General features: G+C 39.0%; 1 protein-coding gene across 3 annotated transcripts in view; it reads right to left on the minus strand.

Moving 5' to 3' along the window:
- Positions 1–26,060, minus strand: part of LOC117716415 (complement decay-accelerating factor, GPI-anchored-like) — a 61,318-nt gene extending 35,258 nt beyond the window's left edge. For 2 of the 3 annotated variants that reach the window (XM_076941099.1, XM_076941100.1), the window contains exons 1-3: positions 25,900–26,055; positions 25,229–25,414; positions 22,936–23,127 (exon numbers count right to left, since the gene is read on the minus strand). In XM_076941099.1, the coding sequence (XP_076797214.1) occupies positions 22,936–23,127; positions 25,229–25,414; positions 25,900–25,945 (424 nt within the window). In that variant the 5' untranslated portion in view covers positions 25,946–26,055. Of the gene's footprint in view, positions 1–4,330; positions 4,498–12,282; positions 12,304–13,002; positions 13,084–13,538; positions 13,782–15,339; positions 15,529–19,060; positions 19,165–20,350; positions 20,451–22,935; positions 23,128–25,228; positions 25,415–25,899 lie in introns of those variants that run through there. The other variant, XM_076941098.1, reaches the window with a different exon arrangement.
- Positions 26,061–27,617: the final 1,557 nt, after the last annotated feature.

Consider the following 27,617-nt stretch of genomic DNA (forward strand, 5'->3'; position numbering starts at 1 on the left):
ATGCAGGCTAGACAAGCACTCTGCCAGAGGCCCTGATGGTGGAGTGTGGGCATTCTGCCCCTCTTCTAGCCATGGTCACATCAGAAACGGTCAGCTGAGTACTAGCACCAGGGCCTAGAGGGCTGGAGTCTGGAAATTTGCATGTGACATTTCCCCAATGTGTACTTGTCCAATGCTTTATTTGCCAGCCCAGAATGTACCTCGCTAAAGGGGAACTTGAGATATGGTGAGTTCCTGTGTTTCTGCTATCTACTTTTCTTTCCTGATCAACTGTTCTCTGTTTCCCTATTCCAGGGGGCATTAAAAAGAGCCCTGTAGTTAAACTCAGTAACCAGGCAAACCAGCCCCTGCAGCTTCCCACCCAAGCCTTCGGCTCTCTCCTTTCTCTGTATCTTTTCCATCCCAATCTTTCCCCCTCAGGACCCTGTCCACAAAGCTGACATGGCTGCTCTGCACCACTGCCAAGTGGGCCACATGCCCAGCCCCTTTTCTTTCTTGAAAGACCTCTCATGTTCATTTATTTTTCCTGATTCCATTTTGGAACCAGCTATTTCTGAATCCGAATTTCGTTCAATGAAGAAAGGCATTTGGAAATAGTCTTTAGGTGCTCATTTTAACTGGAGTTTTCAAGGTAGACTACACACAAACATAACTGTGGTGTGTGTGTGTGTGTGTGTGTGTGTGTGTGTGTGTGTGTGTGTGTGTGTGATAATTATAAATTCCGTAGGCCAACATATATTCACAAAGGGCCTCCCAGAGAGCTAGTAAAGCATTATCTCTGGGTGAGCCTTGGGATCTTTCCAGACCATAGAAGCTTTTGAATCAGGAGTATGAATAAAGATCAACCTCACAATGTGAGCACCCATTGTCTAATTCATAGAGCACACACTCAAACAGGTTGAAAAGATGAAGAGTGGATTGTTGCTCTCTCTTCTGACTCTGAGGAATCCTTCTTCTTCTTGCCTTGGAAGTCAGAGCTTCTTTTTGAATTTAAATTTGTCCAAAGAGTTATGATTATAATTATGATATCAATCGTTACAGTAACAGCAACAAGTCCTTCAGGGGGAAAATTAGTTAACACAGTTAATAGAAATATTAGCAACTTTATACATACACTTTGTTCACAATGATGACACATAGTAGCCCCTAAGGCCACTTAGAGAGAATGGACTACATTATTTATGGTGTCTTCCTGCATTGAGTTCAGCAGACAACGCTGTTATCCAGCTTTTCACTGTTTTCATTCATCCTTAAAGACTCATGGTGCTCAATAAAATTGTTACTGAATTTCAGAAAAGTGTGAGATGCTTCAACATAATCATGTTCAATTTTTATTTACTCATGGATATTTACGTATGGCTGAAGACAGACCTAATTTTGAATGCCTTTAACCCTAGTATTTAGGGTGCTGAAGCAGAGAGATTGTAACTTTGACACTGAGATCTTGCCTCAAAAAAATCTAAGAGTATATTATCAGAGTTCAGTATTTCTCAAGATCTAAAATATTTGTGATTGTAAACCTACCCTCATTATCTTTCAACTTGATCAGGTAGGACTGCAAAATGTGGAATTGAAAAATCTTAACCCCTCCAGTGAACACACAAGGCACTGTGGTCTGCTCCTAAGCCTGTCATACTGGGCCAGCATCCACAGTCTAGCCATCATGATCTTATCTGTTTTCTCTGAGAATCCAATCTTGAATCCCTTCCTACCTAGAACCCACCCATTTCAAAAATACAACTTAAGTACTCATTCTGCCCTGCACAGATGCTATATTTTACTCTCTGTAAGTTTATAGTCCTTTGCTGTTAAACTACAAATGACTTGAGGACAAGCATTACATTGTGATCATCTTAACCTCAGCACTAGAGTAAGGTAGCACATGCATGTGGGCACTCTGAAAAGTTTCTGAATAACTGAATTACTGTTATTTCTGCCATTCTAGGAAGTATCAAGCAAACTTAACACTTGCAAGTGTAAGTGAACATAAGTCCCTATCCTTAGAAACTAATTCTGATGGCTGTGGTTCACCAGAAATAATATACCATTTACCCAATTTTAATATTACATTCTTTGCATGTGGATTTTTTTGAAGTAATTCAACACCAAGACCAACAAAATAGATGAACAATGGAATAATAATGTTAGTTTCATTGCATGTATATTAAGTCCATATTTAAAATACAACTGAAAATGTAAAAACTATATTCAAGCCTACATGTTAATATGGTTATCTTTTGGTGAATTGATACCAGAAAAATGGTAGATGACATGCCAGGGCATGTACAAATTCAACGGAACTGAAAGTAATTCACATGGAGATAGTCAAAAGACAACATTCTTAATACTTAAGATGAAAAGAAATCTCTTATGAAGAAATAAAAAAATTCACATTTAAGACATTCAAATATTATAGAAAACATTATATTTATTTATTTCTACTCAAAGGAAATTATTTTCATTACACATCTTCTTAATATACATTTAAAACCCAAAATGTTCACTGATATAAATAAATATAAATAGGTTTATGTTGATGTTACAAAAGAATAAGATTTACAATTTGGCTATGAACGTGTCACATCAGAAGTACAAAATCTGTTTATATGTAGATGTTACAATACCACCAAACACTATTATACAAATGACCAGTCAATGAAAACACCTTCCTAAAGCATTTTTACTGGTGAAAACAAAACAAGATTTCCCTGAGAGCAAACTGTAGCATACCCTTCTTAAAAGCAGGTAACTATTCCTGACTCAGATCTGTGTGTTTAAAGGCGGGTTAATAGAGGTGGTATCCAACCACATCATCTTCATTTGCCATCAACTATGTCAAAAGGCTCAACATTCCTCATATCTATCTATCTATCTATCTATCTATCTACCTACCTACCTATCTACCATTCTATCTTTATCATTCCATCCATCTATAATGTTTGTTCCTTACTACAGAGTCTCAGGTATTCCAATCTGGCCTGAAACTCACTAGGTAACCCAGAATGACCTTGAATTTCTGATCTTCCTGCCTTCATCTCCCATGTACTGGGATTATAAATGTGTGCTAAGGAAGAAGCCCAGCGATTTAGGCTCCTGGGGCAAGCACTGTGCCAAGTGAGCTATTTTCCCATCCCACTGATTCTTTGTTACCATACTCTTCCTTTATAACATTTTGCCAATTCATTTTTATGGAGGGTAGAAATGAAAATGCCTTCAGGTCAAGGGTTAAATTAGAATGTTCCACCTCTGTGGCAATTCTGCTTACAAGAAAGGAAATTTCATTTGGAGACTCAGTTTAACTTTTACAGTCTAATCAGTGTCTTTAGCTTCCTATTTTCATTGTAAGCTAGACTAACAGGATACCTCTAGCCTAAAATAATCATGATTTCCCGCTCACAATGTTACCACCCTAGCCTGAAAATTTTCTACACTTTCTCACAATTTTTAAAAAAGAGTCCATACAGTGTTGTGAGTTTGTCTAGTTTTTAAATATTTTCAAGAGACTTATATGCATCAAGAATATTACATCAGACAAACTCCTTTCTTCTTGCTTTGTTAACATTTCTAATATACCTTGAAGACAATGACAGCATATGCAGAACAAACAACACTATTAAATTTATTGTACCCATTCTTCCTGGACATTCTAACAAACTAGAAGTATTCTCAGTAGTTGTATATACTTTCTTCTTAACTCTTCACTGGCTATGTCAACTACCCAATGCTTAATAGCATCACATGCAAAACTGTCAAGGTTACTAAACATGTATGTCCTGAAAGTTAAAGAAAAAACTAAAATCAAAAATGATTTAATTTACTGATGATAAACATTAACTTTTTGGGTGCAATGGGATAAAACACTAGAAGAACTAGCTAACTAGGAGCTCACACAAATGTAACTTAAGTCAAAGAGAATGAAGGGCCTTCAGTTTATTCTAATTTACTTCAGTAATTATGGACACAAAGTACAAAAGAGAGCTTTTTGTTTCTTAGCAGCCAAGTACATTGGAGATACTTCAAGAATAAGAGTCAGTGAAAGACCCCTGAGCAATAAGATGTAAAGTTTCAAGAAACTAAGACACTTGAGAACATTCCCAGACACATTTTCATTAAGCTGTTTTTAAACAAAGACAGAAAAATTATCTTTTATGATCCACAAATATAGTTATGGAAACCTATCTTAATGTGGATTTTTCTAGGACACTGAAGAGTCTAAAAGTTGCCAAGTGAATTGAAAAACACACACAAAATAAACCAATCTACTTATAAAAGAAACTGTTGCAACCAAACCATTTTTACTAAGCCCCAAGGATCATCACTCCCTCTCCCAAATATTCATGGTGTTATGGCATCCCAGTAATTGAAATTAAAGTGAGATAGGTTGAGTACAAACAAGATTAAACAATAATTCAGGAATTAATGCAGGGTAGGAAGTCAAAGGCCAAGGTAGAGGAGGGGTTTAAGTCCACATGGAAACCCACCTATTTCTGTGGCTTCCTAAAATAGATCCAAATATAAAAATGAGTTTAAATGGATTTACCCTGTACAAGACATAACAGGATATTAAACAAAAAGCCCCAAGTCAGTTGAGTCCCATGGACTCCCCCAAACAATGCAGGCCATTTTCATTTCTCTTGGTTACCTGCCTGAACTTGATGGTAAGATGCTGTTTCAGAAAACACCATATAGGTGAGTCATAAAGACACTGAGAAATCAAGCTACAACTGACCCACTCATCCCCACTGCCTGACTTCTATAGCAACTGAAGGTGCTGTGGATGCTATTCATAAGGAAGTCACCAACAATCTTACCCAGTTATGGACCAGGTCAACTGGAGTAAGGACTAAGCTGGCAAGAGGCACCCAATGAGACAACACTGGCATGAATGTTGTGGAGACAACCAAATGCTTGTTGGATTTAAGGCCTTTCCTTTAGATAGAATTGGTTCCTGGTACTGTTAACTAGCCCAACCACCCATGGCTGACTAAGTCATAGACCCTAAAGGAAAAACTGACTTCTACTGTTCTGCTAACTGAGCATAGTGTTAAGATGCCTCCTAATTGACTATTTTTAGACCCATAGATCAGGGAAGCTCCAAGTTCTTTTCAAAGATGCTTAGAAGATACATCTAGATGATGATTAACACTGACTCACAACTGCCTAAAGTGCAGATGGCAAGAGCAAAAGAGATATCTTTATCACAACCCTTCCTCTATGGCCACATATCATCTCAGAAGATGAGATAGTAGGACTGTAAGAGCCAGGGGTTAGTGGAGGACATTTGTGAAACTGTGTTTTCTACTGACAGCTGTTTCACACAGACTCAGAGTAGCCATTTACAAGCCTTCCCAAAATCAAGCCAGTGAAAGTCCTTGGATGCTGGGGAAAAACCTTGCTGAGGATTTGAAACAACTTGCATATAAAAATGCCAATCCTGCCTGCCAAGTGGCCATTAGACCCTATAGGAAAAAGACAGACCTTACAGGGTATATCTGACTTTGTTCTGACATAGGTCCCTCCTACCAACAGGGCTTAGCTATGGTGGCTGCCATGCAAGGACAATCTGTAAAAGATTTTTTGGCAAGTAGAGACAGAAAGGCATGTTTTAAATGTGGCAAGCCTGGACACTTTGAAAGAGATTGCAAGGTAGAAAATGTGTTAAGCCAGAGACAGCCCAGAAAACAGCCTGGGCTCTGCCCATGTTGCAAACATGGAAATCATTGGGCTAGTGATTGTAGGTCTAAAGGACACGCACAAGGTAACACTCTTTCCCATAATCAGGGGAATGGAAACAGGGGCCAGCTCCAGGCCCTGAACCAACGCAAGCCAAAACAGGCTTATGGAGTAGTCAGTGTCATACCAGCAAACACCAATCCCTTTCTGAACTCAGTTGAGCAACACCAGGAAGCTCAGGACTGGACCTCAGTTCTGCCACCCACATAGTATTAACCCAAGAAATAGGACCTGAGGCTTTACCCACCCAAGTGACTTTATCAGATTCACAATCTAATTTGGATCCAGCCATAAAGGCTCATGAGTTACATCACCTTAATTCTAAAACTTTAAAAGGTATGTTTAAAATTACCAGATAACACAGTAGACAAATTGTCAAACAATGTCAATCATGTGTTAAAATTTTACCAGTTCCTCATTTGGGCATAAATCCGAAGGGACTGATAGATACCAAACAGTCTCTGGCAAATGGATGTTACTCATTATAATGAATTTGGCAAGCAAAAATATATACATGTATGTGTAGATATATACAGTGGTTTCATTTATGTGACATTACAAACTGGAGAAGCAAGCAAGCATGTGATCACCCATATGCTTGCTGCAATCGCTGTGTTGGGTGTTCCTAAACAGATAAAAACTGACAATGGCCCATGTTATACAAGCTCCAGTTTCCACCAATTCTGTGAAAATTTGGGAATACTATATAAAACGGGTAATCCATATAATCCACAGGGCCAAGGTATGGTAGAAAGGGCACATCAAACCATTAAATGTCAATTTGAAAAAATTTAAAAAGGGGAATGGTATCATGTTGGGAGCCGACTTTTAGCAGAAAGCAGCTATCAGCTTAGCAGCCATCTTGAGCCATATACCCTGACATGAGACTTGGATTACAATAGCCAACAACAGCTGAGCACACTCTGATAACATCTTGCTTTAGATACTCAGGACTTTCCTTGGGTGTGTGAGATTAAAGATGTGTAATTTAAGAGTGTGACTTAGAGATCAGATTTAGAGACAAGACCTAAGGGCATGATTAAAGGTGTGACCTGAAGTCGTGGCTTAGAAGTGAGACATATAAAAGGCTAGAGGCAGACAGAGAAAGCAACAGATTACTTGACATTAGGTAGAAGACACTTGGCTCTAGAGAGAACAATTTGGAGTAACAGAGATTCAGACACTAGGAGTAGGAGTAGACATTAGACACTCGGAAGAGAACAAGAGGAGTACAACTAGGAACTAGGAACTCAAGACTTGGGACTTGGAATAGGAAGAGAGACTGAAGAATAAACGGGATTGAATCACACTCTGTCTGGTCTCCGTTCTTGAGTTTGTCCTCACTCTCTCTCTCTCTTGCTGAACCCTGACCCACAGATCAGAGTGGCAGCTTGGGCCGGGATACAGTGGCCACCAAGCGTGGAGTGGAGAGGGCCTCAGCATTTTAGGCCTCCCAAAGTGAGGCAGCTGGGGCTTCAACACTTTTGGCCCCCAAACGCAGGCCACACAGAATCCTATCAAGGGATGCCCCAGAAATATCCTTCATCATGTACTCTTTATTTTAAATTTTTAAACTTTGGATTCTGAAGGGAAATCTGCTACAGATAGATTCTGGCATCCTGATACCAAAAAGAATTTTTGCAACAGTCCTCTGGAAAGACCCATTAACTGGAACCTGGAATGGGCCAGATCCAGTGCTTATCCTGGGAAGAGGTTCTGTCTGCGTATATTCCCAAACTGCAGATGCTGCACGCTGGCTGCCAGAGAGACTGATTAAACAAATAAACAACAATAACAAATCCAGGGAGGAAACCCCCCTGAGAAGCATATTTATTCTTTGCAGGAAATATGAAGGAAACCTGAAGATGCTTCACAATTGCCTTTAAACTGGAATAGATCAACAAGCAAACCTGACCTGAGAGTTCTCAATGTTGAAGGAGACATCACCACCCACATCTCCGGGGTGGCTCTATTGGACTCTTGATTACCTGACTTATGATTTAGTGGGGTACATTGTTTAAATCCACTACAACAGTTATTATAGTTGTTTTATGGGTTTGAGATTGATTGAGCAGGGACAGAGATTTCCTTACATGTTTTGTTAAGATCAAGGCTATGATAAGTTCTGTATTTCTGTGTGTTGCCCTTAAAAAAAAGAGTGTTGCTTTTATACTGATTATTCAGGCATTGCTAAGTCTCTTGTCTCTTGGGTTGATGCTGTTCAACTAACTGATGGCTTTTGTACGGCAACAGATAGATGCTATTCAAAGGAAACCCATACAGGTCCAATATTACAGGCTGGAAGTAAGGGACTCTGAAACCACTGTCATCAAGACTGACGAGGATTAACCCCTAATTTACGCACTAAGACGGATAGTCAACGACAGGTAAGAGAACATATCAAGACCCTTGCTCCTAAAAAGGGAGGGGTCACCATCCTAAGATAGGAACTCAACCAATGGCTGTTGAGTATCCAAGGACAGGAGAGGGAGGCTGGAGTCCTTTGTTCCAACCTAAGACAGGCATGGTTTCCGTAAGTTTTCCCAGCATTCCCTTTTGAAAAAAAAACTTCAAAGGGGGACCTGTTGAGAGCTGACTTTTAGCAGAAAGCAGCTATCATCTTTGCAGCCATCTAGAGCCATATACTCTGATGAGAGACTTATTTTTCAACAGCCTACAACAGCTGAAGCACACTCTGATAAATATCTTGTTTATCCCACATAGCTTGCTTTACTGTTTAGTGACCCCAGGTGCATGGTGTATGTGGTAAAATGTCTTCACCTGTGTTCTCCTGCTTGTGCTTATAAATACCCAAGATTTCCTTGTAATAGTGTCAATAGCAGGTGTGAATATAGTCTATAGGAGACAGTAAACGGGACTTGACTACAGACCCTCAGGCTTGTCTCTATTCTTCGTGTCTCTTCCCTGTCTTCCCCCCACTCTCTCTCTTGCTAGACCATGAACTGCAGAACAGAGCGGGCCATTACAAGAAACTATAAGCCAACTGTCTCAGCAGACATTTTGTGAGACAAAGAAATGTGGTATATCATCCATAATTTTAATATATAATTAATCAGAATTTCAAAGATATTGGGTCACATTTAACTTACGAAAACTATCAGTGGGCTAATGGGCTCATGTATTATAAGCACTGGATAGTAAAGAAGAAAACATTAACTAGATGATATCACTTAAATTTCAATCCAATAACAAAACCACGAATTTACTTATACCACCATCCCTAACACAACCTTACAATATAAACCCAATGTTTCTAGGGAACTAGAGAAACCCTCTGATAGGCACAAGACAGCTCGATGAAGCTACATAATCACCTCTCATTCATCAACTTTATTGCTTGTCATTTTCAATTAAGAAATTATAAAATGAGGAGAGTAAACACACACTCATAAAGTTATTGCTTATTCTCCAAAGATACACCTCTGAAATAAAGTCAGTGAATTACTTGGTTACCAAATGATTCAATTTTCATCTTTGGGTACTTCCTTGTGGTTGTGTTGTTGTTGTTTTGTTCCATTGTGACAGGCCCTTGCTGTATAGCCTAGGCTGGCCCCAAATCATGATCCTCTTGCCTCAACCACCCATGTACTGAGATTAAAATTACTAGTGTTTGCCACCATGCCTGGACACATGGACTATTACTGAAGTATGAATGTAAAAGACATCATTGAATGGTTTTCATGAATTTCTCTTGTTTCAGAAACTCAGCAGGTAGCTTTAAGGCAAAAATAATAGACTAAAATTTAGGAAAAACACTCTCTAAAGGCTCCAGCACAGCCAGCTTAACAAAACCATGGCAGCAAGCAACGATGAAAATGTGGGTAAAAGACTGGAGGAGAGAAAAAACTGAACCCGTGGCCAGGAAACTAATAAAAGCATAACTCTCAAGTTACAAGCAAGACCTTTATCTATAAATGCAATTGTTTATGATCTCAGATTCACTTGGTAATCTATGAAACAACAAGCTCAAAGTCAAGCAACCACCAACTGAAAACTTATGCAACTTAGGATAAAAGTCAATGGGCAGCTATGTGTGCAATTGCAATAATAATTCACACATCCCCAATCATAAAGTTGAAGACATCCAACGAGAATTATCTAACTTTTAAAAATGCCATTCTTCCATAAGAGGAGTATCTCTGTGAGATTCTCTGTTAGAGCTGCATCTCTGCACTACTGAAAACACTGCAAAGAGTTTCTGTCTCAGCTGATCACTTTCAATCAATCAAGAGCTAGGCAATCAGGAGGCTCTTGGCAAATAGTTTTTTGAATTTTTTTGAGCATTGATGTTCTTTTCATGAATTATTGTTGTGCATTGCCACAGCAATAAAACCTTTCTCTTAAAACAAGGTTCAGGTGGGTCTCTATGAGTTCAAGGCATCTACATAAATCTACCTCAGAGAAAGAATGGGGAACCCATACTGTGACTTCCTGGAGTCTCATGTCTTCATCTCTTGCTACTTAGACTAGGATGGCTTGTGTCCCTTATGATACATAAGCTTACACACACTGTGTCTCATAGATGTGAAACCTGAGAGATTGACTTAATTGTTGGGTTGAATATTTGCTAATCACAAAAGCTATATTGAAACCAAAGTTTGACTGATTCCTAAGCCCAAGTTCTTTTTTTCTTTATCTTCTAGATGATGTCCACTTCAAAAGCAATAAAACTATGGTGACTTCAATATTGCCAAGAAAGAGCTATTCCCAGAGAGTAAAAAGATTACTTTTATATATGTAAAAAGTACAGGTGTATAGAAAACATAGACTGATTTACAGTGTATGAGTGGAATTAATGTTTCATGTGGCATGATTAATCAGGGAAAAGATGCTTAAACATATTCTTGGCAGAGACAAGATAAGAATGAGAGAGATGGTTAGGGAATAGATTCTAACAGAGCAGGAGTTACAACCTTTAAAACTCACACACACCAGTGACATTTATAATGCAAGTTAACAAATCTGAGGATTTCAATCTCAGGGGAATTAAAAGGGAAAAAATGCACACTTTTAGTATATTACCATGTAGTCAACAAAGGCATTTTCCCAGGTGAGAATAATGGGGCTGATGAAGAAGGAAGTATACCAATGTCTATGCATAAAAGGTTCAGTAACACTCAGTTCTCCAAGTGCTCACTAGAAAGTAAAATTAAAAACACTCCCAGTTCGTGATAAAGAAACAAACATGAACAAACATTTTCCCTGTCATACAGATCTCATCTTTAAAGTGAGGTAACAGGATACATTTAAGAAATAACACTTTTGCCATATCTGACTGCAGAAACGAGCTGACAGAACACAACTAAACTATAATATACCCTTAAACAGACTTCCTGAAAAGAAGTATGCATGCTTGAAGACTTTCCAATGTAAAACAAGAGGAGTGGAATTCATTAGCCAAGCTTGTGCCTGACATATACAAGGCCTGAGCTACACCCCCAGCACCATAAAAGGTAAATTTATTTTTAAAGAATATTAAATAGCAAATATATCAAATCTGCACTGAATATCACTGAGTAAAATTACAAACTCAGGTGTTAAAACTCACCATTTAGGCAAATCAATTAGGAGATTTTTTTTTCATAACTTAGAATATATTTATTTCTATTTAAAATAGAAAATGTAAAAAAGCAATTGCTTCTGCTGTGATATCTCTAAATAAATCTTTATCTTAAATATAAACTAAGTATGACAAGAACCTGTAATAGTAACAATAGACATTGAGGACCTGTTCTCAGGTCACGTCCCTTAGCTAATACATTCATGTATGAAATGGGGGTATCGCTGGTAAGTACAAATTTTAAAATAAACATCTTTTCATGAAAGGGAATTTACAGTTGCACATGACTTTGGTGTGCTACTTTGCTGTTTTTCTACTTAACAGTGTCTATTACCATTTTGTTCAGGGGTTTATTGACCTTATTAATGAGTAACAGTAAGTAGAATGTACAAAGAAAAATATTGACCAAATGCTAAAAGGAATCCCAACACAGAAGGTTTTTACCTTCACGGACGATATTAGCACGTAGGGAAACATTTTAAGAGAACTCTGCTTAAAACTATTACTGGAGATGAAAGAAATATTACATTAAAAGTGGGACTCTTGCTCACATTTGGCCTCTATAACAGAGACCTAAACATGGACAAAGAGTTGGTTAACTGTAAAGCTCTTTGGGTAAGAACCCTATTGACTGTTGTTTTTGTGCTTTTTCTGTCCCTAGAATGACATATTGACACAGCGGGCACTCAGTGCTACCTGACTGACTGGCCAAATGACCTGAAGCTGTCCTAAGACTACCTTAGAACAGCAGCACTGTTGGGAATGTGAAGGAGAGTATTGGATGCCTAATGGTGTCCACAAAACAAGCCGATTAAAATGATTTACCCGTCTTCCCTTAGGTGCCCATAAACACTGCATTTTGATAGTTTTCCTGAGACAGTTATAAGACAAGATTCTCTTCTAGAAAAATGGACTATGTTTCACACAGTGATGGCAATTTCTGTTAACTCACCATGAGTCACACTTACCATATATAAAATGGTCAACACCTAAAAAATAAAAGGGAAGAAAAGAATTATAAAACTCTACATTTTAACTTCCAATTAATCTACTAACTTAATATAAATGTATATATTAATCAGTTATACATAAAACTTCGAAACCAACTTACTCACAAGTAAAAAACACAATTATATATGTGAATATATATATACATTATATGTGTGAGCATGTGTATACATATTTAAACACAACCATACATTGTTTACTTGAGCAGCATCAACAGTAATAATATCTGCTGGGTAGAGTTACCACTGTCAATATAACCCATAACAGCAAAGCAAATGTTACAAGCATTTAGTTATGACTTGAGAAAAAGGGACAAATTTTAAAAGCTTACATAGAAAACAAATGACAATATAATAGATGATCAAAAACTATGAAACCAAGTATGGAGGCACAGGCCTGTAATCCAAGCCCTGGGAAACTGGGGTGGTGAGTATCAAGAGTTCAAGACCAGCCTGGGCTACATAATGAGATTATCTCAAAAACAAGAAAAACACCCAAAACAAAAACTACCAGAAACTGAAGTGCCTTTCCACAGATTCTAAGGAGACTATCAACATCCTTGTCATACTGTGCATGCCTAAGGAACAGCTGGAGACTCTTAGACCCTGTAGTCTTAAGTTACATTTCCTTCATCACAACATTAGACCTGCCCACAGGAAACCTGAACAAAACCCACTGACCTGAGTTAGACTCTTCTTTGTCTTTAGATGTTCTTGTTGGATGCTGTCCTGTGGTCTCCATAGCAGGTACATTCTGTGTTGCTGTAAGATGAGCAGAAGTGAATCTCTGTGTAACCCTATGGAAACCCTTGGTCATTGAGAAGTGTGAAATGGTGGGCCTACGTGTGCAGATTCTGTGTCAATGAAGGTTTTGCTGTGGCAAATCCCTGGGTTGTTTGTGCAGTTTGTACAGCAGAAGAATTAACTGTGGTGAGATGCTGGGTTTCTGGTGGGGTTTGTGAAGATACAGTAGTTGATATGAGGGACATCTCTGCTGTTGCTGGTTTTGTGGCTGAACTTTTTGCTGTGTTGGCTTTCTGAGGTACTGATGGGATTTCTGCAGCTGGGCCATCTGCTGTGTTGGTTTTCTGAGGTGTTGATAGGATTTCTGTAGCTCGGACAATTGCTGTGTTGGGTTTTCTGAAGTGTTGGTAGGGCTGCTGTAGATGGGATATTTGCTTTGGTAGATTTATGAGGTTTTGGTGGAACTCCTGTACCTGGAACTAAAACTGTAGTGAGGTTCTGAGGTGTTGGTGGGATTCTTGTGCTTGGAACATTAACTACAGTGGGTTCCTGAGGCGTTGGTGGGATTCTTGTACTTGGAACATTAACTACAGTGGGTTCCTGAGGCGTTGGTGGGATTCTTGTACTTGGAACTATAACTGTAGTAGATTTCTGAGGCGTTGAGGGGATTCTTGGAACATTAACTGTTGGTTTCTTAGTTGTGATCTTGGATTTCTCTATAAAGGAAACAATGTTAAGTTAAAATTTAGCTAAATCTTGCTGACCACATAAAGCTTCCCTAGCCATTACTTGCTCACTGATTGTTCTTTCTCTCCCCATAAACAACTAGATAGGACTTTTAGAAATCCAGCCCTTATTACATCCCTCATCTGCTGCATCATTTTTGTATCTGTCCATACTAACTGTACACAGCAATGAGTTTCATAAAGCTATGTCCTGTAACTATAGCATGGGTTTTGACAATAATCATCAGCTTCTTTGCCTCTTTCTCATTATTCCTATCCATTCCTCCAAACAGTCTCATTTCTCATGAAAATCACTCAACAAGGTAAAATAAATCAATCTCTGAAAGATGAAGAATACATGCTCTGTCATTACTGTATCCTACATTTCATACACCTATATAAAATCATATATGTTGCTGCCCAAGCTAACCCTCGTTTGAGGGTCAGAAATGTCTCAGATCTTTCTGTCAGTGTTGGAACCTGCACTGCCCCAAGCTGCTCCAGTCAGCAGATCAGGGTTCAGCAAGAAAGAGAGTGAGGACAGACTGTAGGAATGGAGATCAGACAGAGTGTGATTCAATCCCGTTTATTCTTCAGTCTCTCTTCTTCTCTCCAAGTTCCTAGTCTTGAGTTCCTGGTCCCTAGTTACTAGTCCCTAGTGCCTCCAAGTTCCAAGTTACGTCTTCCAAGTGCTAAGTGCCTAATGTCTAATGCCTAACTCCAAGTTGTTCTCCAAGTTGTACTCTCTAACCTAATTCCTAGTTCCAAGTTGTACTGTCAAGTTGTACTCCTAATGCCTAATTCCTACTTTCAAGTTGTACTATCTAATGTCTAATATCTAATGTCTAATTCCTACTCATTTCTTCTGTCTGCCTCTTGCCTTTTATATGTCTCACTTCTAAGTCATGCCTTTAAATCATGCCCTTGGGTCTTGTCTCTAAATCAGATCTCTAAGTAACGTCCTTAAGTCACACACCTTTAAGTCTCACACACCCAAGGGAAAATCCTGGTTATCTAAAGCAAGATGTTATCAGAGTGTGCTCAGCTGTTGTAGGCTATTGTAATCAAGTCTCTTATCCTGGTATATGGCTCAAGATGGCCAAAAGGATGATAGCCACCTTCTGTAGGCTCCCCCCTCCATATATATATATATATATATATATATATATATATATATATATATATGGAAGTAACGATACCAGTGCCAATCCACTGCCGACTGACCTTTAGCATCAGTGTGCAGAAAATTTAAAACAAATAAGACAAAAGCAAGGTGTGCATTTGGTGACCTTGTGGTCTATAATTCCCCCTGTTTAGTTTTATCAACCAGACTGACCTTAAACTCAGAGATCGACCTAGCTCTGTCTCGCGAGTGCTAGGATTAAAGGCATGCACCATGACAGCTCAGTTTACATTGCTATTTTTTGTCAGGAAATCTTTTCATTTAACCCTTGATTTTACGTGTCTTGAAAACCATACAAACAGTTCAGTATGCATAAATACATACAAGAATAGAACATGTGTACAAAACAAGAATATAACAGATTACCTATACACTTGGGTGGTGGACCACTCCACTCTCCATGTTCAGACTTCACAGTACAAAAAATGCTAGTATTTCCAACCAGAATGAAGCCTTTATCACATGAATAGGAGACCGAGTCACTGAATTTATACAACTCACGTTCCCAGTTAATTTTTCCATTCTTGATTTTTGGTGGGTCTTCACAAAGAATATCTTAGAAAGAATTAAAGTATTTTATTTTTAATGAAGAAAAACTGATATTGTATTTTTAATAAATTACACTAAAACATGTTAAAAATTTTTAAGACAATTAAAATCAATCATTTTTCTGAGTTCAGCCTTTCTGAAAAATGCCTACAGATGGTGTTTATTATAGTGGTTGTTCACCTGTGGGGCATGGAAAAGGTCTCAATTTTCACCTCCAGGATAAGGTGTTTTAGGAGAAATGACTCACTGAAGTACTGGACACAATTGACTTAAAATATATAAATATATTATATACATATATTATATAAATATATTATATAAAAATATGAATTAAAAATATAAAATCCAAGCCATGTAATAATACTTATGCTGTAAAAAGAGATCTCTTTCTGACAGTTCTGATAACAGCAAGATCAGTGGGTTGCATGTTGTATAGCACCATTAAGCTAATAAAGAAAACAATATAATTACATAAGCACACCAAATTAAATAACCTCAAATGTATGTAGACAGACATAGAATACTAGCAAATTCAAAATACGTTAAAACTAAGCAAGAATAACCCAGTTGTCCAGCCCAAACACAATGTGAAAGCTACCACAGAAACACAGGTATGGAAAGAAAGAGGACACACAATAACCAGTCTAGCAAATCCTCCTGAAAGACTAAGGGCTGTGATTCTTGATAGGGAAAACACAGTCAAACAAAAAAGCTGAAGGAACTCCTAGGCCAATCCAGGCATAGAACAAGTAGTGCAGAGATATCAAAAACTAAGAGATAAGGGCTAGGTGATAGCTTGGCAGAAAAGTACTTGCTGTATAAGCATTCCCCAAAACACATATGAAAAAGTTGGGCTTGGTTGTGTGCACCTGGAAAAGATGGGGAGGTAGACACAGATTCCTAGGCCTATGGATAGCCAGGTTACTCAAATCAAGCAACCATCGGTCTCTTTAGACACTGTCTCCAAAATCCAAAGATACCAACTCCTGAGGTCATTCTCTGTACCATGCATGTATGTGTGCACATATGAGTCCCACATCTATAACTTCATATGTACCAACACAGAGGGAGAGAAAGATCTAGAGCATGAGAGCAGAGTGGCAGAGAGCAAGAGAGTGAGAAAGCAAGATCATTAGATAACTAGGTCTAGTAGCTCATGACTGAAATCCCAGGATATAGGAGGCTCAAACATGATGATTGTTGCCACAAGTTCAAGAATCCCTTGTATAGAGAGGTAGTTCTGATGCTTTCTTTGACCAGGAATCTGTGGTACTGATGTTAAAGGTACAGCCCCAATTAAATGTTGTCCTTATAAGAGTTGCCTTGGTCATGGTGTCTGCTCACAGCAGTAAAACCCTAACTTGGACACTTTGTAACTAAAGACCATCCTTGAATGTGTTCCTCATTCCTCCTGGGTCTTTCTCCTCTGTAATCACAGTCACAATAGGGACCAGTGCACCCTCACTCATCCACACACCAGGGCTGCACACTGGATAACAATTCACTGTCCAACAACTGGGAAGAGCTACACTTCTGAGGATTCAATTTTCTTTAAGAGGCTGGCCATTGAGACTTTGACCATGCTCCAGTGGGTATACATATATGGGAAACATATCCAGGACTTGGTGGGGTTTTTGTTTTGGGATTTTTTTGGGAGGCTGTTGTTGTTGTTGTTGGAGGAGGAGGAAGAGGAGGAGGAGGAATGCAATGGTGGGTGGGTGGATCTGGGAAGAACGGGAAGTGAGTGTCATCAGAGAGCATTGCATGAAACTTCCAAACAATTTATAATGGTATTATACTGGGGAAAATAGAATTCACTTTCCACTTTTTGTGTTGATGATTTCAAAACAACACGTAGTTTAACATGGAAATCAAAAATATGGCTCTCACTGTAGGGCTATACAGGAATAGGCGATAACCTGGACTGATCAGGTTCAAGGGACTTTCCTGAGGAATGGGGACCTCAGCAGCTGCTGATGGAGAGAGGACTGAGAGCCAAGAGAACAATGGTGTGTTCATGATGCAGAGCATAAAGAAAACAGGACTGTGACTTAGAGCACAGCAAAACCAGAAAGTGGGCTTTGTGCAAACACTTCTGCACTAGGACACATTCCTGGAGGGTGGGGGGATGCAGAGGGGCACACTTTTGTGAACCAAAGGGCAGCATCTGCTGGCTTCACACTGAAACTGCCTACCCAGTATTTAGGCCAGGTTGCCTGGGCCAAGTAACTGTGTATTCCAGCCCCTCCTTTTGCCTAGTCTTTCAGTGTCTTTACAAGAACTTTTACTATGAGTGGGAACAGAATCTTGGTAGTCAGTAGAAATGATAAAACCTTTCAAATAGTCCTAAGAAAAAAACAGAAACAGAATGCCTAGCAGGAAGGACCCATGAGGGGCCTGACAGAAGTGGGCTCCTTGACAGCAGGGTTCCTATTAGTTGTCTGTTCAACTGATTCCACACATTGGCTCCCAGAGTGTCAGTCCACAAACTACAGACTTTTCAACTCTTCTCCTGATAGTAACACACACACACACACACACACACACAAGCACAAACACACACAATGTACTTACCATTAATTTTGACATTAGGGTATTAAAAGCCATTTGAGGAAGTTGCAAGTTAAGTATCAAAAGAATGAAAGACGGAAAAAAAAGAAAGTCTACATTTTAAATTGTCTGTGACTTAGTAGGACAAAGTGGCCTTGGCATACAAGAGGACCAGGAATCTATGCCCAGGACTCAATAAATAAATAAATAAATAAACTGAATACATTTCCCATTTGTAAAAGAAACCATGCCTCTAGTGGACCTACATTTGGAGATATATGTATATATATATATATATATATATATATATATATATATATATATATATTACATATATACATATATATAAATATATATATAAATACATATATATATATTACATATATATTGTTTTTCATTGTATTTTTCTCTTTAGAAACTGAGATTCTCAAGCATAAGAATGGTTTCTTTATGATGCAACCTTATTTCTCTAATGAGAAAAACACGACATACTGTCAAACCTTCTAGGTTATTATCTCAACTGATATCCACACTCTTAAAAAGAGACAGGTAGGCAACACTGACTCTTAGAGAAAGAACCAATTTGCAGTAAGAGACCTGTACTAAATGCCTTGCCATGACAGTTAGATTTAGGTTCCATGCCATGACATGGAACCAATCATTCAGACCCTGAGGAATATTTCCTTACATAAAATTGGGAAATCTGCTTCTCTAACTATTAGATGCAGTGGTTAGACAGCAAATGACCAAGCATAACACAGTTGGTTTTTAATTCTTAATTAAATTATGCTTTAGTTAAGGATATTACTGCTTAGAGCCAGCTTTAAGAGTCCACCCACAGCTGATAAAATCAGAAGTTTGTCTTTAGTAGAGACACAGTGAAAAGCAGGGCACCACAGATATAGTTGTGGACGGTTCTCAAATGACAAGTAATTGATTTTGTTGTCCTGAGGATGCACAACTTGAATACTTTAAAAAAGAAACATACCTATGCATTCTGGAAATGCATCCTCCCAGTCAACAGTAGGATTGTCTGGATTTCTTCCTCTCGAAAGAACACAGAAAGTGGAGGTTACACCAACTAGCCTATACCTAAAGGGGAAGGGAAGAAAGGCTATTATATTCACAAACAGAAGAGTTATCTTTTCAGTTCTCCAAAACTTCATTTTAAAAGATTTGCTCCACCAGATGATGGAGACAAAATGACAGTTTTGATCAGCATCTAGATGGAAATTAAAAAAGAAAAAAAATTTTAGTTCACAGAGATGATAACAAATGGCAAGACTTCCAGACATGCAAAATGCTTCTTTTGCTTGCAGCACTGAAAATACATACATGAAAAAAACCTCCTCAAATCATGTGTAAGGAAAGCTTCCCCTCTATGTTCTAAAAGAAAGGCATCCTTTGATGTACTTTCCATACATCTACAAGGTATTTTGATCAAACCTAACCCACCTTCCACCCTTTTTCCAAACCCTCCCCTGCTGGCTCTCCACCTACTCCTTCCCAAACCCTGAGTTCCTGTCAATCCACTAGATCCACATGGCACTGCCCATTTCTCTGTCATAAGGGGCAAGGGATGGCAACTGAACTCAGAACACAGAAAGAAAATGAACTAACTGTATGAATCACTGATGATACTGAAAGAACTTCCTTGTTCTACAGGAAGAACTAAAGAAGCCCTAAGAACCTTCTCTTAGGAGGCCATTTCCACACAAGACTTTTGTCTTAGCCCATGATGTGACAGTTTATTTGCCTATAGTAAAACTGAGGTGCAAATAAATATTTAAATCAGTTGCAAATGAGTTTGATTTCTAACACTTTGAGGATTGTTATTTTTGTATCATCAACATATTTCAGTAGTTTTTTCACTAATCACATTTAGAACTTCATATGTGTATTGGAATCTAATAATCTAGAGAAATTAGAAATATAAAAATCTTTCACTGGTCTACATTACCAAGTTTACTAATAACACTAAGTTTGCTTGTAACACATAACCACAATGGGCTCATGACAAAAGTTCTTTGGGGAGAGGTGTTTATGGTTTTTAGGTTTTATTTTTCAGTAGAATATAGAAAATAGCTTTCATTTTGACATTTACATACATGTGCACCACTGTGTATTGCTTAAACTCACCCCAACTCTCACTATGAGGGATTGTTGGAGAAGCTACCAACCTGTGACGGCAAGCCACAAATTTATCAGTGTGCACTGAATTCCTGATCTCTTTTGTCATTAATTGAATATAGTAAAGTCTTAGAGTGGTAAAACTTACCCTTCGTCACATGAGAAGCTTATTTCTGCACCAAATAAAATATCAGTTAATATGGTGATATGACCATGTGGCAGTTCTCCAGGATTTCGGCATGCTTTTTCTAAAGAGAGAGAGAGAGGGAATATAAAAAACAAACAAACAAAAAAACCAAAAACAAACAAAAAACCCCAAAACCTTTCTAACTTTACTGAATGTTAAAATGGACTATGACAGTAATTAAATAAATCATATATAAATATACAGCTATACATACATTATACTGAAAGTGAATGGAGAAGAACTAGGTCTTAAGGGGAGAGGAAAAGAGACAATGTAATGGTCTAAGTATAACATGGCAGCAGAAGGAAAGAGGACCTGGGACCAGGTCCAGCAGGAAGATGGAGGTAAGACAGTGGAGAAGAGAATGAAAGAGACCCAAGTGACATGGATATATGAAACTATGATGATGAAACACATCACTTTTATTTTAACTTAGATAAGATTTAAATGGAAGAGGGAGATAGAAAGAAAGCTGAGCTGGTAAAGCACTTTCCATGTAAGGCAAAGACCTGACTTTGATCCCCAGAACACACAGAAAAAAGTTAAGCATGGTAACAAGCAATTCTCATCCCAGAACTGGGTGGGCAGAGCCCTGGGGCTCACTGGCCAGCCAATGGAAACTCCTTGGGAAGTCTCATGTCAATGATAGATACTGTCCAAATTTAAGATGAACAGGGCCTGAAGAATGATACCCAACGTTGTCCCTTGGCCTTCATATGCACTCTCTACAAGTGCATGAACACACAGAAAAACAAACACACATGTCCTAGTAACACCTGGGGAAATGTCTTAGTTAATAAAATGCTTGCTTATTGCAGGTGTGAAAACCAGAGTTTGGGTCACCAGACTCCGGCTAAACAGGTGGATACAGTGATACACATCTATACTCTCCCAGTGATAGCAATATGGGAAACAGATCCCTGGAAGCCAGGAGGAGGCAGGAAGAGGACAGTTAGTTTGCTCTATGAAATGAAGCTCCAGACCAAAGGCACCTATGATCTGGCACCTAGAGGTTTCCTATAATACTCCCAACACAATGTACATCTACTCATGCATGCACAGCCATGCATACATGCATGAAAATTATACAGACACAGGTAACAAATAGAAATTCATTACAAAATAATGTGTACTCTGATTTATATGATTTTTACTTGTTAATTGTATCTTAGAATAGCAGGAAAAAACTAAATATCAGTCCTATATACACAAATTCATCCTCTGTGTCATTGATCTTTTTTTTTTTTTTTTTTACTTTTTTTTTATTAGATATTTTATTTACACTTCAGATGGCGTCCCCTTTCCCCATTCCCACCCCCACCCCCCTCTTAGGAAACCCCTATCCCATGCCCCCTTTTCCTTTTTTCATTTATACATTTTTTTAAAAAAATGTTAATCATAGGCTTTATAAGTTTGGAATTGTTCAATCAGAGGTGTAACCCACTGACCGACCTAGATATAACAACTATCTTTGACTGGTGGAGATACATGAATATCTGCCTCCCTGTCTCCCTCCTCTTTCTCTCTTTCATCACCTAGCTTCTCCTCTCCTTCTTCTTCTCTTCTTACTCCTTTTCTTCCTCTCAGTACTCCTCCTACCTTAGCTCCTCCTACACATCACCCTTCCTGTTAAAATGAAACTTTTCTCTCAAAATACAATTAGAGCATAATTATGCCAATTTGTACCAGTGAGGTACAGGATAGTCCTAATACCCAGTCCATCCTTTTGTTGACTAACCAGCTCCTCTGTCATCTATTCTAACTAAAACATTTAGTTCTGAACCTGGCTTTAGGATGAATGTCAGCTGACGACCATCCACTCAAATCTTTTCTCTTAAGGTCAATAGCTGTATGTTTTCAACCCCATCAGAAATCCAGAATGACTGAGTTAACTATAATTGTGGGAAGCACAAATCGTAGTTTCTAAAACTTAGCCAATTTATAGAGACCTCTGACCACCTGGACACTCGCTCTACTTCAAAACGTTGGAGCATCTGTTCTTCTGCCTTCTGGCCCAGGATCTTCTGACAGACCTTAGTGTTGCCGGGCGGTGGTGGTGCACACCTTTAATCCCAGCACTTGGGAGGCAGAGACAGGCGGATTTCTGAGTTCGAGGCCAGCCTGGTCTACAGATTGAGTTCCAGGACAGCCAGGGCTACACAGAGAAACCCTGTCTCGAAAAACCAAAAAAAAAAAAAAAAGAAAGACACTACAAGTCCAAGTCCAGGAGGTGAAGGTATGGCTAATGTCTCAGCAAAAACGACATTGATCTTTCTAACCTTTACATTTCTTTAATTTTACATTCATGATTTGTTGCTTCAGAAAAGCAAGGTACTTGGAGTATGTCATCATTTTAGGTAACCTTAAATTTAGTAAACACAAACTCTGTCAATAAATACTGCTATTATGTAAATATTTGTCTAAGTAAAAAATAACTCATGAATCATTGAAGAAACATTGTACATATATGTTTTCCAGCACAAACAGAAGACAGGATATTTCCCCAAACACAGACAACTGGAATTACTTCTTTAAATTGTACTCACTTTTACAAAATTCAGCAACTGGAGACCATACTAATTCCTCAAGGCAAGTTGATTTTGCTGAGACTGAAGGGACTTTTAGAAATCCTGGCCGACACTTATATTCCACAGTGGTACCAATTGGGAAAAAGTTCAGTCTGATATACTCTTTTTTGAGAGTTGCAAATTTTACCCTTTGTGGACCATTACATGTTTCTAAAAGAGTTAACATGGCAACAGAAAAAGAGGAATGTCAATTTATCTTATAATCCATATAATCTAATAGTAGTTAAACCACCCCCTTTTCCATCAACTCTGTTTTGTATGGTTTTCTATTGTCTTTTTATATATATATATATATATATATATATATATATATATATATATATATTTTTTTTTTAATAAATATGACTGTGGTATTTGTAGTCCGTCAAGTGTAATGCACACCTCATTTTTCAATTACTAGGTGTCTGTGAAGTTTTCACATATAAATGTCAATAATAATAGAATTTACTGAATACTTCTAAATGTTTTACACACACTTACTCATGTAACGTCACACAGCTCCTGGTAACCAGAGCCAGATGAACCAACTGTGTACATAAAGTGTGCACCAAGTGTAAACAGCTGGGCAGATGTGTTCTAGAGAGGCAAGGATTCCAGCAAGAAATGCTGCCTTAGTAGTTCAGCCGCCCAAGCTTGAAGCCAGGCTCTGTGGCATAAGAGGTACAGGTCTCACCTACATTATTCATCTTCTGGTAGATTTCTTTAACTCTGAAATTGAGAGAAGAGGCCCATAACTCATGAGGTTGCTTGAAGGATTGATTAGATGAAGCAATACCCTGGAAGAGTTACAAACTCTTAAAACTTGTGTTGAGAGCTTATGGGTTTGCTTTGGTTTTGTTTTTTCGGTTTTTTGTTTTGTTTTGTTTTAGTTAGTTAGTTTGTTTGTTTGTTTGGTTGGTTTTGTTTTTTGCTTTGTATGTGGGTTGAAAATACCAATGTAAAGCCAGGTTCAAGTGTATTTTCCAAAGTTAATTTTGAATGATTCTCGGTTTACTATAGAGTCCCCCAATTCAGGGGGGCTTTTATCTCTACTTTTGAATAGTCAATCATTCACTACATAACAATATTCTGATCCATGATGGGCCACGTAGACAAATGTGTGCCTACAGGTCTGCAATGGAGCTCAAATATTTCTGTTGCCTAGCAACATCACAGCCATCCCAATGTAATATAATTGCTCACTAACATGTTTGCACTGCTGCTGGGGGTAGCAGATATAATCACATGGAATAGATAGCATTTGATAAGTTTGTATGTTGCCGGCTCATGTGTTTATCATACTATACTTTTTATTTTTGTTAGAAATAATAATTTTTCAATAAAAATTTTAATAATAATTTGTAAAAAAAAGATTGAAAGATAGAAAGAAATATAGATAGAAAGAAAGAAAGAAAGAAAGAAAGAAAGACACAAAGAAAGACACAAAGAAAGACACAAAGAAAGACACAAAGAAAGAAAAGAAAAAATAAAAGCAGGTATCATGGCTTATAGTTCCAGCTACTTTAGAGGATGAGGCAGGAGGATTTTGATCCCAGGAGTTTAAGCCAGACTGAGCAACATACAGTATACTAATGTTTATTATTTTTAAAAGAAAATTAGCATAGCTGTGGTGTAAAATGTATATAAAGAATATATAGCAGACAGTAATGCCTTGAGAGCCTTCCTTTCTCTCTCTGACCAATGTGTTCTAACTGCCAACAGCAGTTAGGAGAATAACATGATATACAGGTTCATAATAAAAGAACAAAGCAATGGGTTACATATTGAACCCTAGTGAGTAGACACACCATATAGTGTTATGTTCAGATGATGTGCCAGAACCACCTAAAACTGTATATTAAAGATAACACAGGACTATATGTACAACAGAAGTAAGACCTTGAAATGTCTCCCAAGAGTTGTATCCCTTACTTAACAAAATAAAGCTGAAGAACACAGATCACCGGGGTTTGTGTCTCATGGTAATTGCCAAATATATTCACATATAATTTACTCCCTAAACAGTACCTATCGTTTCTTTTCTCTATTAGCCTGTACAATAGAAAGAAAAACTCTTAATGAAGAAGCAGGACTTGCCATAGGAAGTACTGCCTTCAAATAGCTTGAGTGTAAACTGCCAACCTGTATACTCTGGGGTTTAATAATGTTAGAAAACTATCAATTACCAGTCACTCCAAAGAGGTGTAAAAATAACCTCAACGAGATTACACATTCCCAAAACTTTTCTGGAAAAAAAGAATGAAGAACTTACTATTACAGAATGTTTCGTTGCCAGACCATTCTCCAGTTCCAAGACAGACCACTATGTTTGACTTCCCTGGGATTTGTTTATAGCCCTTATTACATGAATATGTCACCTTGGTGTTCTTGGCAAATGTGGTGTGTCTACTCAAGTCTGGGGTGGCATTAGGAATGTCTGGAGGCGGGCCGCAGTCTCCTAGGAAGAAAAGAGCAGGTGTAAAACAGAAGCTGGCCAGTAACTTTCTTTCCCCAGACTTGGAGTAAGAGAAGTAGCAATGGCTCTTAACTCCCTCCTGGTGCTGAACCTGCTCTACAGGAACCTGCAATGCCTGGGCTCTCCTGAAAAGAAGACAAAACCTAAGTGGGAAGTAAATAATTCCTTCCCCAGTCTCTCCTAGCCTCCACCTTAAGAATAAAAGAGCCAGAAGCAGGGTTGGAGAGTTGTATTAAACCCTCTCTTTTGGTGTCCTTAAGGACTTTGATCGATCCTGGGGGGCAAGGGGGATCCAGTCACAGCCCAGATACCCCAGCACTCCATACTCATCCCTCCCACAGGCCACCAGCACCTAGAAGGGGAGCACCCAACTTACTGAGTACAATGCCTGTTGAGCATGCGCCCTCCTGGCAAGTCAGCCAGTGGGCAGTCACAACTCGCGCCCCACCCCGCCAGTGGCCACTTACCCTGTGCAGTCGGTGAAAGCAACAGCAGCAGCAACAGCAACAGCATCAGCAATGGAGGCGGCTAGGCTGCAGAGGCAGTGCCAGAATCCCTGGCAGGGATCACAGCCCCAGGTAGAGGAGGGGGTGATCAGCTGGGGTTGAAGCTGTTTTGAGCCACAGTTAATTGAGCTGTTGAGGCGGGGCGGGGCGGGCGGGGCGGGGCCTTTGTCACCCTGAGTGGGGCAGCCCTCATACAGAGGGCGTTCCCTCTTTGGTGATTGTGGGCAAGGGCTTCTAGCATCACCCTGGGGACCCAGCTGCTGGTCAGGTGGGCCTGCTGTGACTTAAGCCTGGCCCAGTAGGGGTTTGGGGGGAGTGCCTTATAAAGGAAGGCACTTAGGTCCCCAGTACTCTGTGCCAACACTCTGCTATAGCAGAAAGCTGCCAACACTCCCAACTCTAATCCCCTGAGTGCTCACAAATCAAAGGATAGTCATGATGGAATTCCTGAGCCAGCGTGAGCTGATAAACAGGGAAACACCCAGGACCTCTGTAGCTTCAGCTGGAAGATGTCAGATGGGAGGGAGGGACCTGGTGACCAAGTGCATTGTCTCCTAGGTCTCAAACTCACCATGGTGTCAAAATGGAAAGTAGAATAGGATCCAAGAAAACTAGTGTAGGCTACCAAGGAGCCAGAGACCAGCCTGCCAGACTCTGTTGCAGACAACACACAGAGGTCTAGGGAGCTTGGCTGAGGTTTTTCAGACCTGGTCTGGGTAAGGAGTCACCTTCTTAGGTTTGGTTTTAGTTGTGTAGCAAGGATACCAGAAATGAGTAGTAGAGTTTAAGAGAATGATTTATTTCGTGGTGTGAAGAATAGCCTGTGACAAGCAAAGCAGTCCACACATTGGAATCATACCGGAGCATTTAAAAGAAAAAAGAAAAGAAAAGGAAAAAAAAAAAAAAAAAAAAAAAAAAAAAAAAAAAAAAAAAAACCACAGAAGGTGAACCTGTGCCCAAAACAAGCTGAACATCTCTTGAGGACAACACTAGGAATTAGGATTATTTGGTTTTGGTTTGAAACTGGGCAACCCAGTTTATGAAGCCCCAGATCCATGTGACATCCAGAGTAAAGACCCATGTACCACAGTGTGTCTCCTACAAACCCCACCCCAAGGGGCGGGGACAGGGGAAGCAAAGGTGAGTTGCAGGTCCTCAGGTAAAAAGCCCCTTTGTGTGTCTGGTCTGGTTAGCAGAGTCCTGCCCTGAATTCCCTATTCCCACAGATGCTTTACCTGACCAGTAAAACCCCTCTCCAGACATTCAGCCTTCAAAGGTAGGCCAGCAGTGTGAGTGTTTGTCACACCTTGTACTGATAATCTTTCCTGAAGTTTTCTTGTGGTTCCTTATTGGTTAGTGTGAGCCTTTGAAGAGCAAACTGGTCTTTAACAACAGTGTTTTCCTCTGACTCATGCTTCCTTAGTTAGCCAAGTGCCATGTTTTCCTGTTGCAGAGATTCCAGGAAAGGGTTTCTTTATAGGTGTTCATTGAAATCTAACAGTAGGTAAGCATTCTGGAGTTTACATCATACCCTAGAGACTCATGCTTGGAGACTTGGGAGGTGGAGGAAGAGGTTTGGGGTTCAAGGCTAGCCTGGGGTTTGGAAGTTCCAAATTAGCTTGGCCTAGATGGGGCCATTTCTCAAAATCATCCTGGAGTTTACAAGTCTCACAAAGGTA

The sequence above is a fragment of the Arvicanthis niloticus genome, chromosome 10 (genome assembly GCF_011762505.2).
Source record: "Arvicanthis niloticus isolate mArvNil1 chromosome 10, mArvNil1.pat.X, whole genome shotgun sequence".
In the NCBI taxonomy this organism is placed as follows: domain Eukaryota; kingdom Metazoa; phylum Chordata; class Mammalia; order Rodentia; family Muridae; genus Arvicanthis; species Arvicanthis niloticus.